Below are 1,520 nucleotides of genomic sequence, written 5' to 3' on the forward strand. Positions count from 1 at the left end.
CCGGTCCTTAGAGCCCACCAACCGGTACTAAATGTTACTTTGTTAGTACCAATTGGTGTTTTGTCCTGATACTAAAATGGCGCGACCATTTAGTACGGATTCATGTCTTGATCCTGTACTAAATGGTCCTCCACGGGTTACTTCAAAAGGAAAGCATATCTACCTCCATCCCATGTGCTATGTTGGTGAGATGGTAAGTAAGGTTCGTGCGAACCGCGCATGTGCATATTACGCATGACTTGCAAAAGTACGTGTGTTCGGGGCCTCCCGTATGTTTCCCCAATTTTTTCTTTATTTTTTGGATGCAAAGTCATTTAGTGTCGGGCATTTTGACCGGTACTAAATGACATCTCATTTAGTATCGAACAACCGGTATCGGTCCGGTGCCCGATACTAAAGAGGAGTTCCTGAATGGTACTAGAGGTCAATTAGCAGACGCCCAGTACTAAGGAGGGGTTCCTGATCGGTACTAGAGATCAATTCTCTAGCTGTGTTTGCGGCCAAAAGCATGCAATGGTATGCATGTGGCTTACTGGCTACATTATTGTATACAATGTAACAACGGTATGCATGTTTGTGCAGTGACATAAACTCATTCATCTTTTCCCCCATCTTCTCAAAATTTAACAAATTTATTTGAACACTTCGCGTGCAGCTGTTGACGTATACTTGCCCAAGCAAGCTAGCATTCATAGCTCCACCGTCGTTCAATAATTAATTGAATGGCCACAGTTGAAAACCCAGCAGCCGTGTCTGGAGGAGCCAATAATAATTGAACGGCCATCCCTGATCAGCAGCAGCAGCCGTGCATTCTGTGACTGTCCGTAACCCCGCTGTTATATTTATCCCTTCCAAAATTAAACACTGCTGGCTAATCTCAGCCCTTTTTATAGACCCATCGCTCCCCGGTTCCCACAAATTAAGTCCATCTTCCACATCAAGCTTGCAGTGTCTGTCGATCGTTCAGTTTTGGGTAAAGGAGATGGCGCTGTCTCGCCGCATGGCCGCACCCGTCCTCTTCGTCGTCGTCCTCCTCGTCGTCGCCGCCACAGGTGGTGACCATCCATTAAACAGTTCTTGGTGTTCACGATCAATGTACTATATTTATTCGTCAGTCATTTTATTACATATATACCTTACCATATCAGATCTTTAATTTGAACTGCGTGCAGAGACGGTGACTGCGAGGGTGGTCGCAGATGAGACGCACTGCCTGTCGCAGAGCCACACGTTCAAGGGCATGTGCTTCAGCAGCGAGAACTGCGCCAGCGTGTGCAAGTCTGAGAACTTCCCCAGCGGCGAGTGCAAGATGCACGGCGCCACCAGGAAGTGCTTCTGCAAGGTGGTCTGCTAGTGCACGCACGCCGCCCATCTCTGCCGCCGGAACGGCAAGCAGCCATGTCGATTACGTTATTTGTTCTCGTCCGTGAGGCCCGGCCAGCAGGATATCCGGGGTGTTCGTCCGTGCTGGCTGGGACACTTTCCTTCTTTGTCCATGAAGAAATTTACAATATATAATC

General features: G+C 48.0%; 1 protein-coding gene across 1 annotated transcript; it reads left to right on the forward strand.

Annotated features, from left to right (window-relative positions):
- Nucleotides 1-955: 955 nt before the first annotated feature.
- LOC120654024 (defensin-like protein CAL1) lies at nt 956-1,520 on the forward strand. The gene is made up of 2 exons (XM_039931638.1): nt 956-1,052; nt 1,173-1,520. The coding sequence occupies exons 1-2, from the start codon at nt 983-985 to the stop codon at nt 1,352-1,354; spliced, it is 252 nt and encodes an 83-aa protein (XP_039787572.1). The 5' UTR covers nt 956-982; the 3' UTR covers nt 1,355-1,520.

The sequence above is a fragment of the Panicum virgatum genome, chromosome 1N (genome assembly GCF_016808335.1).
Source record: "Panicum virgatum strain AP13 chromosome 1N, P.virgatum_v5, whole genome shotgun sequence".
Taxonomy (NCBI): domain Eukaryota; kingdom Viridiplantae; phylum Streptophyta; class Magnoliopsida; order Poales; family Poaceae; genus Panicum; species Panicum virgatum.